Source organism: Octopus sinensis, linkage group LG7, assembly GCF_006345805.1.
Source record: "Octopus sinensis linkage group LG7, ASM634580v1, whole genome shotgun sequence".
Classification (NCBI taxonomy): Eukaryota; Metazoa; Mollusca; class Cephalopoda; order Octopoda; family Octopodidae; genus Octopus; species Octopus sinensis.
The window spans coordinates 7230963-7251178 of record NC_043003.1 but is presented as its reverse complement, the minus strand read 5'-3'; the positions used below and the strand labels follow the sequence as shown (position 1 = coordinate 7251178).

At 41.0% G+C, this 20216-nt stretch overlaps 1 protein-coding gene across 4 annotated transcripts in view; it reads left to right on the top strand.

Moving 5' to 3' along the window:
* Window positions 1–16537, top strand: part of LOC115214107 (ETS-related transcription factor Elf-3-like) — a 47751-nt gene extending 31214 nt beyond the window's left edge. For 2 of the 4 annotated variants that reach the window (XR_004999948.1, XR_004999946.1), the window contains exons 6-10: window positions 2484–2741; window positions 7621–7807; window positions 10656–10797; window positions 10841–10877; window positions 16514–16537. Coding sequence is in view for 1 of the 4 variants with exons in the window: in XM_029783165.2 (XP_029639025.1) it covers window positions 2484–2741; window positions 7621–7807; window positions 10656–10761 (551 nt within the window). In the remaining 3 variants the exon portion in view is untranslated. Of the gene's footprint in view, window positions 1–2483; window positions 2742–7620; window positions 7881–7918; window positions 7953–10655; window positions 10798–10840; window positions 11374–16513 lie in introns of those variants that run through there. The other 2 variants (XM_029783165.2, XR_004999947.1) reach the window with 2 other exon arrangements.
* Window positions 16538–20216: the final 3679 nt, after the last annotated feature.

The window sequence follows — 20216 nt, the reverse complement described above, 5'->3', positions numbered from 1 at the left end:
ATATATTTCCTATGCAAAAGGAAGAGTTTGATTCGGAATTCCGAAAACGTTTAATGACGAGTACAGTAGGCACCTGAAGAAGGCCGGAGAACACAGTGGCCGAAACAGTGTGACTATAACAGCCATGACTATAAAACTGGCACTACGGTTACGATGACGAGGGTTCTGTGGGATGACGCCAGCAGCTGGGGAGCTGACCGGAACTTGGGGCTGACCGGAAGAGGAAGGGGCAGGAGTGACGCACGCGCAGACAGGGCAGCATTGGGCCTTTTCGATCGAGATAACCGAACGAGTCGGACGTGTGAGCTCGTTGTTAAGGTAGGAGCAGCTGCTATTTCTAGTGTTCGGGTCGAGCTGCGTGGAAGGGTGCATTACCACTGGAGAGGTATCCGTCAACGAAGAGACGGTAGGTGTCCTTATTTCAAATCTGCCGCATACACCACAGTTTCCAGTTGATCCGAACAACGGAATAGCCTGTTCATGAAATTCAAGTGGATAAGCACTCCACACACATGCGTATATACCTAACGTAGTTCTCAGGGAGATTCAGCATAACACAGAATACAACAAAGCTGGTCCTTTGAAATACAGGCTGAGTGAACTGGAGCAACGTGAAACAAAGTGTGTTGCTCAAGGACAAGACGCGCCGCTGGGAACACTCATCGTCTTAATCCATTGTTTCCCAAAGTGGGCGGTAGCACTCCCTTAGGGGCGGTGGAAAGTTCCAAGGGGGCATTCAAAAAGTAGGGTGATAATGGGGGTAGCCAAAAGAGGGCGATTTATATAAAAACAACAAAATAATAGGTTAATTAGGTTAAGTTTTTTTCTACTCGAGGCAAAACGCCGGAAATTTTGGGGGAGGGAACCAGTCGATTAGATCAACCCCAGTACGCAACTGGTACCTAATTTATCGACCCCGAGAGGATGAAAGGCAAAATCGACCTCAGCGGAATTTGAAATCAGAACGTAGCGGCAGACGAAATACCTATTTCTTTACTACCCACACGGGGCTAAACACAGAGAGGACAAACAAGGACAGCCAAACGGATTAAGTCGATTACATCGACCCCAGTGCGTTACTGGTACTTAATTTATCGACCCCGAAAGGATGAAAGGCAAAGTCGACCACCTAATTAGGTTAAGTTTTATTTGTGGAATGCAGTTGCTTTGAATTTGCTTCAGAAAGAGGTCTGTGTTTGTGGTGTTAAGTTTTGGGGTGGGGCGCTATGAATGCAGCTTGAGAATGACTGTTCCAACCGAAGGAGTGCCATCCTATAATTAGTATGTACCGCGTATAAATCACGCTATTTTATGCTTGATTATAATTGAAACTGGGATGGAACGCACACACAGATATATATATATATATATATATATATATATATATATATATACGAAGCGCTTCCTTCAGTTTCCGTCTACCACATCTACTCACGAGGCTTTTGTCGGCCCAAGGCTGCAGTAGAAGACTCTTGTCCAAGGTGCCATGCAGTGGGACTGAATTCGGAACCATGTGGTTGGGAAGCAATCTTCTTACCACACAGCCACTCCTGCGCATGCATATATACATACATACGACGAGCTTCCTTCAGTTTCCTTCTACCACATCCACTCACAAGGCTTGTGGTGAACTAGTGACCTTCTATCTCTCCTTTACCCGTTTATGCGTCTAAACTTTACTTGACGTTGGCGGATATTTGCCATAATGTGATCTAGGAATCCTTCTATGAAATGGTGTCGAAACAGCTGTTACGAATTTTGAACCCCACTTGTGTTCTTCCGTATGTGTGTGTGTGTGTGTGTGTGTGTGTGTGTGTGTGTGTGTGGTGTGTGTGTGTGTTATGAATGCTCGTTGATGTTTTTATTATCAGCGTTGTTTTTTCTTTGTGTGAAGAAAACTGTTCTAAGCCATTCGGAGCGGGAGGTTACGCAGGCACGGCTGCGTGATTAACAAGCTCGCTTTGCAACAACCAACCACGTGGTTCCGGGTTCAGTCCCACAGCACGGCACCTCGAGTAAGTGTCTTCTACTACAGCCCCGAACCAAACAAAGCCTTGTGGGTATATTACATTGACGGAAACTGCGTGAAAACCCATCATACCTATGTATGCATGTATGTATGTATGTGTGTGTGTGTGTACCTTTGTGTTTGTGTTCCCTCCCCCATTGCTTGACAACCGGTGTTGGTTTGTTTAAATTCCCATAACTTAGTGGTTCGGTAACACAGATCTATAGAATAAGCACCAGTCTTCAGAGCGAGTAGCGGGGTCGATTTGTTTCGAAACGGACGGAGTTCTAGTAGAATGAGGGAGACATTTAGTCGTTGTGATACTTTATTTATTAATTCCTGTGCTCCAGCATGACCGCAGTACAGTGACTGAAACAATTAAGAGATAACTTAACGTCACAACCTTTCATCTTTCCTCTCGTTACAAAACCGGTTTTTAACTTGTTTCTCCTTTATTTTCTTTTTCCTGTTTCAGATTGCTGCCAGAATTTATCATATACCACATTAACAAACAAAATGGACTGTGAATCCAAGCCCGACCTCTCATCTCCCCACACAACCAAATTAAAAGAAGAAGAAGAAGACAACTTGCACACTTCTCGTAGTCCGAAATCTATCAAACGAATGCGTAAAAACGAAACGAAACCTTCTCGTAAACCAACCAAATGCAAAGCAACATCTTCGTCGTCCAAGAGTCACTCAAAAGCGCGTAACACCAAAATGACCCGAGCTGGTTGGTATACAATGAATGGGCATTTAATTTATAGTCATGAGGGTTAAAATGAGGAGTGAAAGCGCGTGGCTTAATGGTTACTAAGGAAGGCAGCGAGCTGACAGAAACGTTAGCAAGCCGGGCGAAATGCTTAGCGGTATTTCGTCTGTCTTTGCGTTCTGAGTTCAAATTCCGCCGGGGTTGTTTTTGCCTTTCATCGTTTCGGGGTCAATACATTAAGCACCAGTTGCGTACTGGGGTCGATCTAATCGACTGGCCCCTTCCCCAAAAATTTCGAGCCCTGTGCCTAGAGAAGAAAAGAATCGTTAGCACGCTGGAAGTACGTTCTGAGTTCAAATTGCGCCGGGGTCACCTTCGCCTTTCATCCCTTTCGGGACATGAGAAATAAGTACCAGTTGTGCGCTGGAGTTGATACTTATCCCCTTCCCTCGAAACTGCTGATCCTGTGCCGAAATTCAAAACCAATGTTATTCTTTCTACTAAGGCGGCGAGCTGGCAGAATCGTTAGCACGCCGAACAAAATGCTAAGCAGCGTTTCGTCCACCTTCACGGTCTGATTTCAAATTCTGCCGAGGTCGACTTCTTTGCTTTTCATCCTTTCGGGGTTGACAAAATAAGTAACAGTTGAAGACTCGTAGGGCTTTAGGTGTTTTTGCCCAATAAACACTCACAATGTCCGGTCTGGGAATCGAACCCGCGTTCTTACGACCGCGAGTCCGCTGCCCTAACCACTGGGCCATTGCACCTCCACTGTAATTGTTGTTGCTTTTGGTGGGTCTTTTTTTTCTATCCTTCCTATACAACTTTTGTAATGTAATCGACTAAACACCTTCCCCAACTTGCTTGGTACTTATACTGTCGGTCTCTTTGGCAAAAATCCCGAAGTTATGGAGACGTCAACATACCAATACCGGTTAATAAGCGGTAGTGTGGAACAAATGTAGACACAAAGACACACATATATATATATACACGACGGGCTTCTTTCAGTTTCTCTCTAGCATATTCACCCACAGGGTTTTGGGCAGCTCGTGGCTGTAGCTGAAGACAGTTGACTATGGTACTACGCAGTGAAACGGAACCCAGAGTCATGTGGTTGGGAAGCAAACTTCGTACCATATAATTACGCCCACGCCTAACAAAATAAAAGGTCAGAAATATTGGGTAACCAGATCAAATCGTTCTTTTTGTAGAGAGGAAGGAATTCCATTAATTTTAATTCTTTCTCACGTTATTTGAATTAATACGAAAATTATTTTTATCCTAGTGTTTTATGGATTTTATAGCTGTTTTCTTCTTCTTCTTCTTCTTCTTCTTCTTCTTTTCTTCTTCTTCTTCTTCTTCTTCTTCCTCCTCCAATCAGGACTCACGCCATTAGCCACAAAGAATAATCTCTAATCCGAGCCTACTCTAAGCTGCTAAGAATGCGTGTGGCAACCTGAAGATCCACCCACTACACGCGATAGACTGGCGGTTGCACGGGCGCGAAAGCTACGTTGTTATCCTCATTCCGTAAACGGTGGTTTTTAACGGGTGGAGAGCTGAACCATCCTTGGGTACAGAGGATTCGCAATCTAGACTAGGGTCTGAAAGTTTACCACGCCATAGTGGGTTACACCATAGTTCCTCTGCTTTGTGGCAGAAGCAGGAAGAAAGCGTGAGAGAAAGTTGTGGTGAAAGGGTACAGCGGGGTTCACACCCCCACCCCCCGCCGCCAGAGCCTCGTGGGGCTTTAGGTGTTTTTGCCCAATAAACACTCACAATGCCCGGTCTGGGAATCGGGCCCGCGTTCTTACGACCGCGAGTCCGCTGCCCTAACCACTGGGCCATTGCGCCTCCACTGTAATTGTTGTTGCTTTTGGTGGGTCTTTTTTTTTTTCTATCCTTCCTATACAACTTTTGTTTACAGTGTTTGAAATTCAAATAAATCTCCCTCTTTTCAGAGATATGGCGAAGGAATGCCAAACAGGGAAAAAGAAACGGGCGAATTTATCTGATAACCAAATATTTCTGACCTTTTACCTTGTTAGAAATCCTTGTTTTTGCTATATAAACGAGGCTGTGTGGTAAGAAGCTTGCTTCCCAACCACATGGTTTCGGGTTCAGTCCCACTGCGTGGTACCTTGGCAAGTGCCTTCTACTATAGCGTCGGGCCGACCAAAGCCTTGTGAGTGGATTTGGTCGACGGAAACTGAAAGAATCCCGTCGTATATATATATATATATTTATGTGCATGTGTTTGTGTCTGTGTTGCTCCCACCCCAACATCGCTTGACAACAAATGTTGGTGTGTTTACGTTTGCGTCCCCGTAACTTAGCGGTTCGGCAAAAAGTGGCCGATAGAATAAGTAGTAGGCTTACAAAGAATAAGTCCTGGAGCCGATTTATTCGACTAAAGGCGCTGCTCCAGCATGGACGCAGTCAAATGACTGAAACAAGTAAAAGAATAAAAAAAGAATACATCCTTCTTTTGTGCGGAATGCATTGCACATCTGATGCGGTTGCCGAGCTAGGAGGGTCGATTAACTTAAAGGACTAGGTGGACTTAGATAACTTACTAGAGAGATTGGCTAAAATTACCCCAAATTTGCAAACTTTAAAAATTATTAACTCTTCGTTTATTGACTTATATCGAAAATGAATTTCATATCAATAATTACCATGCAAAATTAATCAATACACCAAATATGAAATAAATTGGAACAAAAATCGAAGAAATTGAAAAATGGCAGCCAAAGAGATGAGATCCAGTCCAATGAAAATAGGTATTTGTTAGGGAGATCCGTGAGCAAATGAAAAAAAACTAGTAAAATCCATTAGTAGAATCAAAAAAGAGAGAATGGTTTGATTATAATCCATGGCGAGAGGAATGGATGTTGCCCGTTCCAATGTTGAATTACACATACATACAGTGGCGGACTGGCCAGGCTGCCAGCTTGCTCGTTGGCAAGTGGGCCCCTGTGCCTTTAGAATCCATATATGGGGACCCATGTTAGTATCCCTTCGAGCTTGAGATTTTTTTATTCACTCCTGGAAGAATGCATTAATTATTTCAGCCTGGCTGTGTTTGTAGACAGTTGGAAACAATACTTTTAGTGAAAAAAATTTTTTTAATGATAGCATTCTAGTTGCTGGTGGGCAACGAATATTTTTAGACCCAGTCCACCACTGCATACATACATACATACATACATGCATACATACATACATACATACATACATACATACATACATACATACATACATACATACATACATACATACATATACTGAGTTGGCAACTAAGTTCCCGTCGTTTTTTTAAATTTTGGAATTTGTTGCGTTTTTAAATTTTGAAATCAACTTTTTTTTGAGAATTCTATTTTTTAATCATTTTGGAATCTATTTTGTTGGGGTTTTTTTCTTGTTAATTTTTGTTTATTTTCAGATCATTAAAATGGAATGTCAAGTTAAGAAAAACGAGCATTTTCGACTCCTCCTTGTTTTTGCTTTTAATCAAGGTTCTAATGCCGCAAAAGCTGCTCGCGACATTTGTGCTGTGTATGGAAAAGGTGCCATAGCTGAAAGAACTGCTCGTGATTGGTATGCCAAGTTCAAAACTGGAAATTTGGGCCTCAAAGACGTACCTCGTTCTGGCCCTCCAGTTGAGTTCGATGAGGAGCGATTAAACCAACTTTTGCACGAAAATTCTCGTCAGACGACAAAGGAACTGGCAGAGAAAATGAAATGCTCCCACACTGGTATAGAGAAGCATCTTCACTCGATGGGAAAGGTTCAGAAGTATGGAGCATGGGTTCTACATGCTTTAAGTGACAACAACAAAAATCAACGAGCCACAATCTCCGCTGGTTTGCTTGCTCGTCACCGCTTAACTCATGGACACAAGCAAAGATTTCTTTACCGAATCGTTACTGGCGACGAAAAATGGTGCCTGTACAGCAATATGAAGCAGCGTAAGGAATTGCTTAGCCCCGGTAAACAAGCGACGCCGCGTGTGAAACAAGATCTTCATCCGCGTAAAACGATGTTATGTGCATGGTGGGACTGGGAAGGGATTATCCATTACGAATTGCTTGAACGGAACCAAACGGTCAACGCGGAACTCTGTGTTCAACAGATGGAACAACTCGACACGGTTATTCAAGAGAAAAGACCTAATCGTGTCAGCATGGAATTCTTCTGCTACACGACAACGCCCGCTGCCCTCATTTCGCCAATATGACCAAGGAAGCCATTCAAACGCATGGCTGGGAAGTGCTGCTCCACCCACCGTACTCTCCTGATTTGGCACCAACGGATTTCCACCTCTTTCGATCTCTTTCAAATGCTATGCGCGGAGTTTCGTTCAATACTGATGCAGAGTTGAGAGCTTGGTTCGATCAATTTTTCGAGTCGAAATCGGGTGATTTCTACCAACGAGGTATTGAAAATCTTGTTGAATGTTGGGAAGAAGTTGTAAACAACAAGGGTGAATACATTATTGATTAATTAGTTGTTATTTTTTATTAAAACTTTTTTAAAATTTTAATTTAAAGAAACGGCGGGAACTTAGTTGCTAACTATATATGTATATATATATATAATATATATATATATATATTATATATATATATATATATCTATATATATATATATTTATATTTATATATATATATACATATATATATATATATAACAATCTGAAACACCTGAAAGAGATGGGCATCTGTTAGAGGCCTGCAAAACTTTAAGTCGCACAGAACCGAAACAAACTGTTTTAAATGATACATGTAACCTTTTTTTTATTTCGTTTGTCCGCTCACTCGTGTATATATATATATATATATAATTTTTCTAATCTATTTCTATATTTTTATAATTCTCTTTTCCGGAACAAAAGGCACTCACCTATGGGAATTTATCAGAGACTTGTTGCATAACGAACAGTACAACCCGGAATACATTCGATGGGAAGATCGTGAGAATGGCGTCTTTCGATTTGTCGCCTCAGAGTTTGTGGCAAAACTATGGGGCATAAAAAAACATAATACTACAATGAACTATGAAAAACTGTCACGTGCTATGCGGTAAGTGGTTTTTTGTTTTATTTTGAGTGTGTGTGACTGGGTTTTTTTTTAGCACAGACTTGCATTTCAAGAGTAACAGAGAAAACTGAATGGAATGCTGTTTATTTTGTATATCTACACAGACGACAGACATCTATAAATGCATTATTCTATGTCCCCCGTTGAAGACTTCTTGTGTGGAGGTGGATAGGGATAGCAAATGGATCAGTAGTACGTCGCTCACCCCACTCCTGTATCCAGCGAGGCTAGAGGAGAGACATCAAACCACAAAATGGATTAGTGTGTGAAACAGGCCACGAAATCATATTAATAAAATGCGGAGAGCATACGAGCTCTAATTAATAAGTATCCGGACTGTTGCCATAGTAACGAAGCTAACGCACACAGAGTTAAACCGCTTGACAAAGATTGATCTTGAACTCTGCTGTGCATGTGCGCTAAGTTTTAACGCGCTAGCTCACTTCCGCTGTTTACAGCAGTGCTTGGAAGAAAGGTGTGTAGCGTATGATTGTTGCATTGACTATGACAGAGAAAGTTGTCATGACGATACCTGCTGAGTTGCAGAAAGTGTATGGAGAGGAGTGTATGAGCCGCACACAAGTGTACGAGCGGTTCAGATGTTTCCAAGATGGCAAAAAAATTTCAATATTGACGAACGTTCAGGAGACCCACAATCAGCAGAACTGAGAAAAACATTGCAGATATGCGTGTAGCTGTGAGGGGAAATCGTCGAATCACCATCCGTGAATTATCAGAGGATGTGCAGATTAGTTACGGTTCAGTTCATTCCATTATCGCTGAAGATTTGGGTATGGGACATGTGTCTTCCAAGTTTGTGCCAAAACTGCTTTCAACTGACCAAAAAACATTCGGGTTTCAGTTGCACAAGATCTCCTTCATTCTGTTAAGAACGATGAAAACTTTTTGAAAACTTTGCGTAGACCTCTGAGCAGGTATCGCCAAGCTTTTGGCAAAATTTGATGCAGATTCTCTGCTCAACGTTCTCTGTCATAGTCAATACGACGATCACACGCTACGCACCTTCCTTTCAAGCACTGCTGTTAACAGCGGAAGCGATCAAGAACGTCAAAACTTAGTGCGCATACACAACAGAGTTCAAGGTCAATCTGTGTCAAATGGCTTTACTTTGCGTGCTTCAGCTTCGTTACTATAGCAACAGTCCGGATACTTATTGATCATACCACGTACAGAGTATTTTATACTTTATTTGCTGAGCTAAGTTAGAGAGCAAATGGAGGATTCGAGATCAACTTGCAAAATGGACAGGCCTAGGTGATAGACTGAGTTGCACACCTCCTAACAACAAAAGAAAACCGGACGTTATCAATAGCTGTATTACTTAGCGTGCTGAGGAAGTGGAGCATTCGGGAATTTCCGAACTGGGAGGTGCCAGAGTTGCGTGGAGTGGTGTGCGTTTATATACAGCTAACCATTTCATCTCTTTCTACCAGAAATGTCATTTAACTATCTCTTATACACTGGAAAAAAAATAACCGCAGGCAAGCGGATCGTATCACATTTACAACACGTCCGCTTAAACACCATCAACCGTTCGTCACTTGAACTCACCTAGCCATGCTATTTGCCACTTCTTAGTCTATGGAGTCATGGCTCCCCTCCTGCACGTTATCACCAAGAACAACGCCTCATCTTACGCCTCGACCCCACTCCGAGTATTAATAGAACAATTTGAAAATTTTGGACTAATTTTAAAATCTCACAGGATGTGACAGCAAAGGGGAAGACTTTACAAAAGTAGAGAGACAAACACACACACACACACTTCGATGCTGCTGCCGCATTATGTCGTACGGGAACGAGAAGATTTGCATCCCCAACCAAGAATTTCGGAAGTACACATGTCTTGGGAAGCTGTTGTGCGCGGCTGAAGAAGGCCACGACATACATTATGATTTGTTATGAATCTGTCTAATAAGGCCCGAAACATATGTACCGCTGAATCCTTCGCCTCATGTTTTTATTTTTATTTTTATTTGACAATATATATATATATATATATATATATATATATATATATATATATATATATATATATAGGCGCAGGAGTGGCTGCGTGGTAAGTAGCTTGCTAACCAACCACATGGTTCCGGGTTCAGTCCCACTGCGTGGCATCTTGGGCAAGTGTCTTCTGCTATAGCCCCGGGCCGACCAATGCCTTGTGAGTGGATTTGGTTGACGGAAACTGAAAGAAGCCTGTCGTATTATGTATATATATATATATATATATATATATATATATATATATATATATATATATTATATATATATATATATATATATATATATATATATGTGTGTGTGTGTGTGTGTGTGTGTGTGTGTGTGTTTGTGTGCTGGTGTGTTTACATCCCCGTCACTTAGCGGTTCGGCAAAAAGAGACCGATAGAATAAGTACTGGGCTTACAAAGAATAAGTCCCGGGGTCGATTTGCTCGACTAAAGGCAGTGCTCCAGCATGGCCGCAGTCAAATGACTGAAACAAGTAAAAGAAAAAAAAAGAAAGAAAGAAAAAAGAATATATATATATATATATATATAAAGACGAAGTCCCGGGGGTCGATTTGTTCGACTAAATGCGGTGCTCCAGCATGGCCGCAGTCAAATGACTGGAACAAATAAAAGAATAAAAGAATACATATATACGTTACAGCTTCATATGAAAAGTCAAAAACGAGGTCCACAATAACAACCCCACACACAAAAACATACTATTTTGTTAAAAGCTATTTATCCCGCTAACTCCAATTAAATACTCATAAACTCTTTATCTTAATTACCTAAGATATGATATTCTTCTCGTTATACAGGTTCAGCAGAAGTGTAGGATATTTTACCAAACTCCCAGACAGTGGCATCTATCCTAAAAAACTTTGCTTCAAGTTCGGACCAAAAGCTTTTGGCTGGAAAAAATAACCTAACTGAAATTAGGTTTTTAAAATATTTTATGTATTTATTCTAAAATTTATTTTTGTAATTTTTTTTCAGTTTTTTTTTTTATTTTAATGATATTATTAATTATTTATTATTAAAAATTTTCTTTGGAGTTATGACCTGGCAAAATCTTTGGTACGTCGCACAAAATGCCTCGCGGTACTTATTCCGGCTCTTCACGATCTGGGTTCAGATGCTGCGGAAGCCGGCTTGCCTTTCTCTCCTCTAGAGTCAATGAAATAAAATACCAGTCAGGAACTGGGGTCGGTTAAAACGACAATGTCCCCCTCCCCTCAAAATTGTATTCCAGTTTCGAAACAATTATGAATAGTTTAGTTTTCTATAAAATATTAAAACTAAATCCACGTAAATTTTATAAATTATATTAATTTACGAATAACCAGGTAACTTTGAAATAATTAATGGCGGGTGGTAGTCAAATGAAATTAATAAGAGTGGCTGCATTATAACTAGCTTGCTTACCAATCACATGGTTCTGGGTTCAGTCCCACTGCGCAGCACCTTGGGCAAGTGTCTTCTATAGCCTTGGGCTGACCAAAGCCTTGTGAGTGGATTTGGCAAACGGAAACTGAAAGAAGCCCGTCGTATATATGTGTGTGTGTGTGTGTGTGTGTGTGTGTGTGTGTGTGTGTGTGTGCAGGAGAGTATTGTAGTTCGCTTGAAGCATTGTGTATTGTTTGTAAAAAAATAATGTCTTGAATGACACAACAGTGCACTATATACATATATTTTTGTATGCCTGTGTTTGTCACACACCCTCCACCATCGCTTGACAACCGATGTTGGTTTGATTACGTCCCCGTAACTTAGCGGTTCGGCAGTAGAAATCAGATAGAATAAGTACTAGGCTTACAAAGAATAAGTTGTAGGGTCGATTTGTTCGACTAAAGGCGGTGCTCCAGCATGGTCGCAATCAAAATGACTGAAACAAATAAAAGAGTAAAAGAGTAAATACCAGATCGATTTTCGGGAACCTTAGATTCCGAAGCCCTTCCCTATTACTAACATTCCGAACCAAGAATGGTCACCTCTAAATTAAACAAATATTGAATTTATTTAAACAGTTAAATGAAATACAGGTACCTGTACATTAGTATAAATCAGTGGTTCCCAACCATTTTTTGCCCGTTGACCCCTCCGATTCCTATTCTACTGGACCCTCATAACCATTTGAAGTTTTAAAAATTCTATTGTAATTTTAGAATTAAATATTATAAAGAATTGTATTTGAAAAAATTGTTAAAATACTTCGTGTCTCGAAGAAGAATAACCGATCTGGAGCACATAATTTTTAACAAATCTTATAAGGACCCCTAACGGTCATGTGGTCCCCGTTTGAGAACCCCTGGTATAAATGATGTGATTGCAGAATAACGGGCACTGCGTCGCTTACGGCGACGAGAGTTTCAGTTGATCCAATCAACGGAAGAGCTTGCTCGTGAAATTAACGTGCAAGTGGCTGAGCACCCCACAGACATGCGTACCCCTCAACGTAGTTCTCAGGGAGATTCGGCGTGACACAGAATTGGACAAGACTGGCTCTTTAAAATACAGGTACTACTCATGTTTGGCATTTTCTAGCAAACTGGAGCAACTTGAAATAACGTGTCTTGCTCAAGGACACAACACGCCACCGGGAATCGAACCTACGACCTTACAATCTTGAGCCGAATACCCAAACCACTTAGCCATGCACAATGTATTAATACTGTATTGTGCAAAGTACTGTAAAATATGGTCACTCAGTCTGGCAACCGCGGAAATTTGAAGATTTCCACTCGTAAATTAGGGCAAATTACAAGAGGTTCCAGACAACCAGTTTCCGGGAAATTAGTACTGTACTCGCAGTATGAAAGAAAATTTGCCTTTTATTTTTTAAAAGTATATCGCAGTAAGCTGTCACAGTACTCTAGAGTCCCAAACAGAGTACACGTAAAAGTTTCTGTGATTCTTTCTCCAGATAAAATATATGAAAGTTAATATTTTTAGGAGAAGAACAAAAAAGAATTGTGATGTTTATGACATAAATTGAAAGGAATCGAAAACAACTCACGAAGAGCTGGCTGCTATGGGAAAAATCCAAATCTGTTGTGAACGGTTATCGGAGATTCAAAGATAGTAGTAATGGCGTCGTATAATCCCTAGATCAATCCAGATCGACTGGGATTCAGTTGAATGAATAAATACGATGTATTGAGTTGTCAGATAAAGGTCTTCGTTTTTTTTTGTTTATTTAATTTTTACTTGGTACTTCGTCATATGTTTGAAAAGGTAAAATTTATTCAAATTTCAAAAATTGTAGAGGAAGAATAGAGCTAAAAAAAACACATGAAATGCGACAATAAAAATATTGTTCGTGTTAATTCAATTAACATTAAGCGTAGGAGTGGCTGCGTGGTAAGTAGCTTGCTTACTAACCACGTGGTTCCGGGTTCAGTCCCACTGCTTGGTCAAGTGTCTTCTACTATAGCCTTGGGTTGACCAAAGCCTTGTGGGTGGATTTGGTAGGCGGAAACTGAAAGAAGCCCGTCCTATACATGTATATGTGAGTGTGTGTATGTGTGTTTGTGTGTCTGTATTTGTCCCCACAACATCGCTTGACAACCGATGCTGGTGTCTTTACGTCCCCGTATCTTAGCGGTTCGGCAAAAGAAACCGATAGAATAAGTACTAGGCTTACAAAGAATAAGTCCCGGGGTCGATTTGCTCGACTAAAGGCGGTGCTCCAGCATGGCCGCAGTCAAAAGACAGAAACAAGTAAAAGAGTAAAAGAGTAAAGAGTATTAGAAAGGATTACAATAAAAGTGGTGGAGCAGACGAAATTATCTGATAATCCAGTATCAGATCCCTAGCTTCAGATACGCTTGTCCCCTCCTGAATAAAGCTCTCATTTCGCATTTGAAGATATGGCGAATAATCGTATGTAGTGCAATGTGAGCAAATTGTATTTTATTCCCAATCCAGTATACTTGCCTTTGTTATTTAATCTCAGGTTGACCGTGATCAGCTAGTGACATTTAGAAGTATGTTTATATATTGTTTAGCTTGCTTTGTGCTCGTTTTTGTTATTTAGTAAATATAGACTTGCTGGGTTTTTTTTTACTGGTATTTTTATCTTCTACGCATGTGTTTTGTTGCTGAGTGCAACATTTGGTCGAAGCTGATGTTTTCTGGTATGAGTCGTAGGAAGAGAGATTGTTAGGGTTTGATAGGTGCCACTTTGAGTCTACTTATTTGTTAGCCTTGTTTGTAACTGGTTGTATAGGTTGTGAAGTCGTGTCTGCAGAATGTTGAGACGACGTGGCTCTGATATAAATTCGGTATGAAGATGTGTAAATGTTTTGTGAATAAAATAACATATCCTTTCGGGAGAATTGCAACTTCTGGATGTGTTGAATACGACGTAGACTTGCAGTCTGAAAGACAGCTTTATAGGTAGCATTTTATGCCGTTTCTTAAAGAGCTGCTTAGTACGTTGCAGACTTCAAGGCCTCACCTTATCAATTGCGGGCCTTGAACCCGGCAAAGTATATACGCCCCGTTCAGGAGTGTTGTGATCTCGGTCACTTATACGCTTTGGAAACTGGGTAACCGATCTCATGAGTCCCACAGCCCAAGAAACATTTTAAAATAAAAAAACAAAGAAAGCAAGAAAGAAACCCCTTCCGGTCTTATTGATACAATAATTCAATGATAGCTAGGCAGGACATGGTTCTTGAAAACGGGTTTGTAGCAGGACAGTAACTTAAGTATAGAATAGGAAAAAATGCAATAAGACCAATCAAAGCAACCTTTTCATGAGTTGTCGAAAATTTAGAAACATACGTTCGCGGTTTTGCAAAATATTTGGCCATTGTAGAAAGTGTTTGTATTTTCTTATTTTTAAAGGCAAATGTGTACTAAAAGATAATGGTCGGCCATAAAGAGAAAACACATACAACATATTTCGTTTTGGGATTTGGTTGGCAAGATTCTTTATATGAGTTCGTGTGTTGAAGCATATTCTATTGTGTCTGGGGAGAGTCATTTTCTTTTTGTGTCTTATAATATAACACACTCACCGGTAAAATTTCCACTTATTTCTTATTTTTATTTTCCTAAAATTTTCATTGCGTCTTGCAACCTTTTCAATAGTTTCAAAAATATTGCAAACGTTGCAAGACGCAACGAAAATTTTAGGAAAATGAAAATAAGAAAAAAGTGGAAATTTTACCGGTGAGTGTGAAGGCACAAAAAGAAAATGACTCTCCCCAGACACAACAGAACATACAACATACATGTTTATAAACTGGGAGAAATAACAAATGCAAAATGATTTCTCAATCAGTTGAATATGTCTCGAAATTTGTAGGCAACTGAAAAGGGAACCGATCATGTCTGTGGTAATGAAACCAAAAGAGAAAGCGAACAATAGACAGAGCAAAGTAAAACAGCTTCCTTGTGGTTTGATGACTGTCTAAATAAAGAAAGGAGACAGAAAATAATTTAACTTCTGGTTAAATATCCAAAAATAATTGACAGATTACCGATCTCTGAATCAGTAAAATGACATACGTAGCAAAATGGTGGGGCACTAAATTACCGCCTGAATGAGGTTGCGAGACATTATTCAATGTATCCGTTCTTTTTTAAGATGAGTGAGATTTAGTTGGTATTTCTAGCATATCAAGTGATCCTATAGAGGCTACTTCGTTATCTTATTTTCCTGAGTTATGTAAAGACTTCCTTTCTTTTATTATTCTTTATTCACTGAAACTAATTTGTCAAGTCCGTATTTCAAGAGATTTCTGAACAGATTGTTTATGAAGAATGAAAAATATTTTACTAAGAATATTTACATTGCATTTGAACTTGACCTAACTTCGGGACATGAGCGAGAAGTGTACTTTCTATCTGAGTAAAAGTGCATATGAGTTTGAACTCAGATAAGTGACAATAAAACAAAAACTCCACGATGAAGCTGTTACTTGGGGGGGAAAAAACCGATGGTGACAACGGTTAGCTTTGGAGTACATCTGAGTTAATGGAGCGAAGGTCGGAGAAAATTCATTGTAATGTTCAAACCAGATGAACTTCTGATACTACTGGCAACATTGCTGAGCTGCTTTAGCAGACGATTCATGCACCAGACAAATCAAAATATTTGTAGTAATAAAAGACCCATTTTTAATCCCACATACTCAATATTTTGCGCCTTTATTTCATGATTAAAAGTATGAAGGTGACACATCACAATTCCATTTAACCATCAAATAAATAATCTAAGTATTAGAAATATTAAAATTACTAAGTCTCTCTAAAGGAGATTACGGCAGCGTTACTAGATATTAATAGTTATCGCCATACTTTAGTCTTATTTATAGACTGTCATATTAGTATGGCGATAACTATAAATAATCTAAGGTTTTGTATATATCTAAGAAACTAATGTTTTATGCTCCTCAAATATCTGGTTATTCAAATTTCACCATTTCTAGTCAATTTGAGAAATTTTAAAGTTTCAAAGACTTTAAATCATTCCAGATTATATTTGTGAATAAAGATATTTTTCCCTTTCTGTTAAATGAAGATGAACCAACCTATATATATATATTGCCTTTTTGTTTTATCAAATATCTTTTTATATTAACAGAACTAATCTAAACTGCAGAATAGGTACATGAATATTCGTTACAATTCATAACATATTTTACTTTATCATCAAAGAAAACATTATAGGCGCAGGAGTGGCTGTGTGGTAAGTAGCTTGCTAACCAACCACATGGTTCCGGGTTCAGTCCCACTGCGTGGCATCTTAGGCAAGTGTCTTCTACTATAGCCTCGGGCCGACCAAAGCCTTGTGAGTGGATTTGGTAGACGGAAACTGAAAGAAGCCTGTCGTATATATGTATATATATATATATATATATATATATATATATTATATATATATATATATACGTGTGTGTGTATGTGTTTGTGTATCTGTGTTTGTCAACCTAGCATTGCTTGACAACCGATGCTGGTGTGTTTACATCCCCGTATCTTAGCGGTTCGGCAAAAGAGACCGATAGAATAAGTACTGGGCTTACAAAGAATAAGTCCCGGGGTTGAGTTGCTCGATTAAAGGCGGTGCTCCAGCATGGCCGCAGTCAAATGACTGAAACAATTAAAAGAGTCTAAAAGAGATAACTTTTACGAAAAAAAATCCTCCTCTTTTCTATAGCAAAAAGAAATTTCTGTTTCGGTTCGTTGAACGTCGGCTCAGCTTGTTTAACCAGTCCAGATTCCGACGTCTGAAAGATAGCAGTAAATGTTTGCGATTAACAAATTTACCTCCTTAACATGAATCTGAATTAATTTTAGGTTGTTGCTTGGCAAATGGATTGAATAAAAATATACGACACTCCTTCGATTCAATATTTACATTTTGCAGGTTACAGCATTTGTAAATTCAATTCTTATTGTAAATATTTTTCTATAATTTAAAAGAAATAAAACCTTCTTCAACCAAATAAATGTCTTAGTTTTTTTCTACCACACATAACGGTTTCAAATTTTGGCACAAGGCCAGCAATTTTACAGGAGGGGATAACTCGTCGACCCCAATGATCAACTGGTACTTATTTTATTGAGCCCGAAAGGATGAACGACAAAGTTGGCCTGGGTGGAGTTTGAACTTTGATTGTAAAGAGTCAGAAGAGATACACTACAAAGTAATATGTCCGGCGCGGCACTGATCATACCTGCTCCCTGCCATTAATCATTCTTTCCTCCTACAGGTAAAAGGAAAGAAGTTTTGAAGAGGCAGCAACCTCATCACATCCACTCGGTACTCAACTAGTATATATTTTACCAAATCCCAAAGAATGATAGGTGAAGTCATCACCTGCGATGACACGCAATTCACCGAAATTTGAACTCAGAACATAACGACAGACGAAATACCTATTTCTTTACTACCCACAAGGGGCTAAACACAGAGAAGACAAACAAGGACAGACAAACGGATTAAGTTGATTATATCGACCCCAGTGCGTAAGTGGTACTTATTTAATCGACCCCGAAAGGATGAAAGGCAAAGTCGACCTCGGTGGAATTTGAACTCAGAACGTAACGACAGACGAAATACCTATTTCTTTACTACCCACAAGGGGCTAAACACAGAGAGGACAAACAAGGACAGACAAACGGATTAAGTTGATTATATCGACCCCAGTGCGTTACTGGTACTTATTTAATCGACCCCGAAAGGATGAAAGGCAAAGTCGACCTCGGTGGAATTTGAACTCAGAACGTAACGACAGACGAAATACCTATTTTTTTACTACCCACAAGGGGCTAAACACAGAGAGGACAAACAAGGACAGACAAACGGATTAAGTTGATTATATCGACCCCAGTGCGTAACTGGTACTTATTTAATCGACCCCGAAAGGATGAAAGGCAAAGTCGACCTCGGCGGAATTTGAACTCAGAACGTAACGGCAGACGAAATACGGTCACGCATTTCGCCCGGCGTGCCAACGCTTCTGCCAGCTCGCCGCCTTTAAACATTGTGTTATGGAGTAATTTTACATTAAGGAGTGGAACGTACAATTTTCTGTAGGTAATTCAGACCACTTCACGGCCCTAACAGACAAAATAGCGAGAGAGATGCGCTGGAACAGCCGTTCTGACACATGGAGCTCACACTTCCGGATAGACATCTCCGCCTCGATAGTGGTGAGCGGGTATATTGGTCCGGGAACCGAGGACGCCGGAGATCTCCGTTGCCACAGGTTCGACTTGCCATAGAGCGACTGGTACCTTGACAGTTTGCTTTTCTCAGCCTGACGAGCATCGGGGCCCTGTCTGATAGCTGAACACACCAAGTTACCGCTAGAGAAGTTATCACAGCGTGTGACATCTTAGATGAGGAGCCTGCCGTCACGGAACAGGAAAATAATCATACCACATGCCTTTTACCGTTCCATCAGTCTAGCTCTACTGGCTCGTGCTGGGAAGGACAGCTTGCGGCGTCGAGACTGCGCTTTGTGATTTTCTTAAGGGTGGTATGGCATGGAAGGCGGCCAGCACTATGATGGCATGACAGTGGGCGGAGGCCGAACAAATCCCTAGTGGGTCCGTAGAGGTATTCATTGAGGCTCACAAATATGGAGGCCAAGTGTGAGGGAAACGCCGATACCAAGACAGTTGCTAACAGACTGAGTGCCGGCCGCGAGTGATGGCACCGCATTTAACCAAGCTCTGCTTTGAGGCTCAGAGGCTGAGCGGAAACATGCCAGATGGTGCTGGTCAAGTCGGCGCACTAACTCGTCTGTGATCATGCGAAACTTGATGGCAACCCTTTTCTTTTGAGCGGATCAGACATCCACACAGAGGAGATGAAGATGGATGTTGGCAGGGCGCGGGCCGAGCAGGCTTCATGTGGCGTAAGCCACCTCGCGCTCTCCGATCAGAGATGGGTCGGTTGTGTTGTGGAGAACCCTGTTAATGAAGACATAGCAAGAGGTCACTGACGAGGGGAAAGCCGACAGGGCCAGTGAAAGCCGAAGCTGCTATACTTGATGGGTAAGATAGCCTACTGCCATCCGGTGTCGTCGAACCAAACGTTGCATACCTCTTCGGCGTTCAGTTGGATTCAGGGTTCGAGATCCGCGTGAGAGATATGAGGCTAATGCAAGGGGCACTGCAAAAGGTATGCAATAACTTAGACATGATGAAGCAGATCCTTAACAGGAACAGTACTGGGTGGGCGCCGCTCACATTCAGTCTGTTCGTTGATCTTTCAAGCTGGCGAAGCTTAGACATGAGATGGAGTGAATGGCAGGCGGGAAGATCGGTGAACCGAGGATAAGGACGTTCTCTTTCGAGGTTGCCTGTACCTGGTGAAGTAGTAAACGTACGTCTAAAACGGAGATCGCAAAGCCCCATCGTTGATGTTCACAACCCCTGACTTGTATGACTCTATCTTGAGGCCGGCTCTCGCTAGAGCGGAAACCACTGATCAAAGATCATAGCAGACACTCTCTAACGGCCCACCTATCGTCGCATTGTCCAAGTATCAGACGTTGAAAGGAGCCACGATGTACCAAGCAATGCTCTCCACCTCGAGAGCGAACAAGAGGGAGCCCAGTGGATCGCCCTGTTGAACGCCAGTCCCTTATCTAAGGTGAGGAGCATGTTCGGAGTCCCGTACAACAGGCAAGCCAACGGGTAGGTAGATGGATCACGGCTGAGTCAGGCCTGGCGCAAGTGGTCACGGTGCAGACAGCTGAAAGCATTTTTCAAAGTCAACTTTGACAAAGAGGCGCTTGGAATATCTCGATGTCGACTCAGGAGGACAGTCATTGAAGAACTGTCTAACGGTATGGGTGGCTCCCTCACACCCACTGGCTGTGCCGGCCCCCGGTGGTACCGGGCTGAGTTCCTCA